At 48.0% G+C, this 3,601-nt stretch overlaps 1 protein-coding gene across 1 annotated transcript; it reads right to left on the bottom strand.

Moving 5' to 3' along the window:
* Positions 1-248: 248 nt before the first annotated feature.
* On the bottom strand, positions 249-3,376 carry LOC147894279 (uncharacterized). Its single transcript, XM_087384694.1, has 2 exons — positions 2,835-3,376; positions 249-2,733 (listed from the first exon to the last, which is right to left on the bottom strand). Exon 2 carries the CDS (start codon positions 2,595-2,597, stop codon positions 1,167-1,169), a length of 1,431 nt encoding a protein of 476 aa, XP_087240820.1. The 5' UTR covers positions 2,598-2,733; positions 2,835-3,376; the 3' UTR covers positions 249-1,166.
* Positions 3,377-3,601: the final 225 nt, after the last annotated feature.

Here is a 3,601-nt window from a genome sequence, read left to right as displayed (position 1 = left end):
GGGTGAGGATGGGAGAGAAAGTGGTCATCCCATTCTGAACCTATCCTAGAGTGAAGATTCGATGGTAGTCCCCTAAGGTCTGGGTCTATCCTAATAGATTCCATGGTAGTCCCTTAAGGTGGTGGGTTCTGGATTTTATCAACTAGAACCATGAGAGTGCACCAACAACGAAAACCATGTGCTAAGGTCCTAGGTTATGGGTTTCACAAGGGGAACCATGAGAGTGCATGAATGAAATGACTCCAACAAAAAGAAAGCGAATGATGAAACATTGTTAGAACATTGAATCACTCCTGAGAAGGACATGGTGAAGAGGGAGAACTCTATTCGTCAAAATGAAGGGCTTTCTTGAACCAAAGGGGAGAGAAGATGAAGCTCTAGAGGTCGAGCAAAACATTACACCGATTGCTGCTCGAATTTGGTTTATTGTGTCATCCGATGAGTGTAAGGAAATCTGGTATGGCTTAGCAGCTTTGATATAAAGTGATCAATCACCAACTTAAGAAATCAGGATTTAGGCTTTGCAGAGACTTTGAGCTCAATAAATGCTTGCTCTCCAAAAACTCTCTTCAATAACATCCAAATTCAGCTCTCATGTAAATCCCAAGCTGCGATCCCAACCTTGCTCACACATCCACATTGATCTCTCCTCATTCTCTTTACATTATTGCAGACGTTCTCTTGCAATGCCTTCCAAAATTGAGCTCTCATCATTCTCTTTACATTATTCCAGACAATCATCTGCAGCTCCGACCATTCTTCTTCAAGTTGATCATCTGGAATGGTTCTTGCAATGCACCACTAAAACTTATGAGGAATCCAGCTTAAAGCTCCCAACATTCAAGCCACTGAAATGGGAACACTCAGCTTAGCAATCACCCAAAAAACCTCTCAAATGCAGTTAAAAAACGTTTTGCAAAATCCTCTGGAAGCCATCGAAAATCCAGTCACTGAAGCTATCCAAACAGTGGTGCGGCTGCCTGATTCTCGACTATGGAATGCTACAGTAAATTCATGAAATTGCCTCAATGGGATATGCCTCTGCAAATCCATACAACTGCCTCATTGCTCACCTATTCGGATGCCAAGAGCAAATTCATACAATCACCTCGCCAGAAAGAAAACACATCCAACAAATCGCTATTGTACACAAAGAATGAATGGTCTCAGTGATCAGCTTTGGCAGACGAGGTGCTGAGCTTGGAAGCCTTCTCCTTCTTGGAGCTGAAGAGCTGAGCGAACATCCCGATCTTGGATCCCTTCCTCAGGCCAGGACTAATGTACACTGGGACGTTGATCACTGGCGACACTCTCACTCCCGCAGAGTAGGATGTAGATCGCTCGAGAGACCTTGAACCATCTCCTCTCTGCCTTGAGCCTGCCCTGGCCTGCTGATCCGCCCTCTTCCGCATCGGCTTCGGGCTGCTGTAACTCCTGTCTAGCCCTCGCACAACCAGCCTCGCAGCTATGGCGTTTCTTGAGCTCTCCGTCGGTCTGCTGCCTATTGACGGCCTCCCCGGACTCACTCCTCGACCAGCCCTTCTCGGACTCATTGCTGCTGCGCTGTTCCTCAGATCCGAGCTCTTTGTTGGGCTTTTTGCTCTACTAGAAGTGCTGTTCCTGTGCTTCACAACCGGAGCTCCGCCAGGGATGATCATCTCCGACTTCTGGATGTGAAGAGAGCGCATCTCGGTTCCGTCCGAGTCGTCCGAGCTTTTCGAGGATCTGCTTCCGGACATAACCCGATCCATGGGCCAGTTTTGCAAGTGCGTGCTTGGGGACAATCCAGGATCGGCTGTTGAAAGATGGTCGGAGGGGAACGGAGCAGCAACAACTTGATCTTGAACGAAACAAAAATCATGGTTCTGCGTCTCAGAATGCAAATGCGAGCTGTTTTTTGGATCGTTGCCAGCATCAACGCTGGATCTTCCGGGAGCAAGCAGAGAGTCGGGATGTTTGCTTTGCGACGATACTTTGAGCTGTTGTTGCTTGCAATTCGACGCATCTTTACCCTCCAGGATCTGCGCTTTTTTCAATCCGAACAGCTCCTTCCACCTGCTCGTGCAAGTAGGGGCCTTGGGGGAAATGGGACTGGAAGACTGCTCCACTTTCTGCGTGGAAGCGGAGCGAGGTCCACTCAATGTAGAATTCTCGGTCACCTGTTCTGTTGTACGTCCATTGGCTTGGACGAATTCCGTGCAATTAGCCTTCCCTCGTCCTGTAGCAGCAGCAAGATCGGACTCGGGAGGATGCTGTGGCAAGTAGATGGGAAGAAGCTTGCCTTCGCAGAAGAGCTCGTCAGCCGTAAGCATCGTGCTACCATAGGAGCTGCTTTGGCCTTGAAGAGACATGGAGAATTCGAATTCGGAAGGCGACTCTTTCCCTGAATATCTAACAGGCGAGTCGTGCTCAGCAATTTCCTTCATGATTCCTCGCGGGATGTGAGCAGTTGCAGCTGCCTGCATAGGTCGGGCAAAATCTTTGGAGAAAGAAATTCTTGGAGCCAGCCAGTCCATCGTTGATGGAGGACAACGAGGGTCACGCTCGAGATGACGATCTGATCCTTGAGCATTCTGCAGAAACGTACCGCAAGCCATCTTCAAAGCACGTTATAGCATGTCAGAGAATGCAGCGCAGCCTGGAAAGGTCACGAATCCACGGTCTACGATCAAATTCTTCCCTGCGCATGCAGTTTACTCCCTCCTCCTACCGTCTGAGATCTGCATCATCTACCTAAAACAATGATGGAACTCAGGCCTTAAAGCTCATGATCTTGTTGCTTAAACGAAAGCTATCTTGTTGCTTAAACGATGATCGTCGGTTGCTGCACTCACCTCATGCAAGGTTGATGTGTCTCACTGCGAGCACTGAAAAAATGAAAGATGTGAGGCCTTAAAGCTCATAAGCTCGTTGCTGAAACGATCCCCGGCTGCTCCGCTCACCTCATGCAAAGGTTGAACCGTTGATGTTTCTCCACTTGCTTCACGACAAGCTCTGAACCATCTGAAACGCTGCTTTCTCGTCCGGGAAGATGAATCAGTGCGTCTGAAGTTATGCGGTACTGTAAAGCTGCTAGCAGGATATTGGAATTGTGAGTACATCGGCCATAGTCGTCGAGGGATCGTAAAAATGCAAAGCGGAGAAGCAGAAGAAAGCTGGAATGGTTACAGCTGCGGATGGGGAAAGGAGAAGTGAAGGTGGGAGGTGAAACAAAGGGCGAAATCCCGGGAAGAAGGAAGGCTTGTTGAAGAAGAAGATGAAGAGAAGCCTTGTATGTGTGTGTCTGAGTGTGTGTGTGAGAGAGAGAGAGAGACACACACACTCACAAAAGGACCAAGTGTAGTTTCCAGAGCGGATGGCTTCAAGGGAAAGCGCGACCTCGTGGACTTTAAAATACTTAAGGGAAGAAGGAAGGCTTGTTGAAGAAGAAGATAAAGAGAAGCCTTGTGTGTGTGTGTATGTGTGTGTGTGTGTAGGCTCGTTGAAGAAGAAGATTAAGAGAAGCCTTGTGTGTATGTGTATGTGTGTGAGTGTGAGAGAGAGAGACACACACACACACACACAAAAAGACCAATTGTAGTTTGTGTGTATGTGTATGTGT

Source organism: Dipteris shenzhenensis, chromosome 14 (genome assembly GCF_047967505.1).
Source record: "Dipteris shenzhenensis isolate YYH24624 ecotype China chromosome 14, Dip_SZ_1.0, whole genome shotgun sequence".
Lineage (NCBI taxonomy): Eukaryota > Viridiplantae > Streptophyta > Polypodiopsida > Gleicheniales > Dipteridaceae > Dipteris > Dipteris shenzhenensis.
Note: the sequence above shows the minus strand (reverse complement) of the source record. Positions and strands in the feature narration are given on the sequence as shown.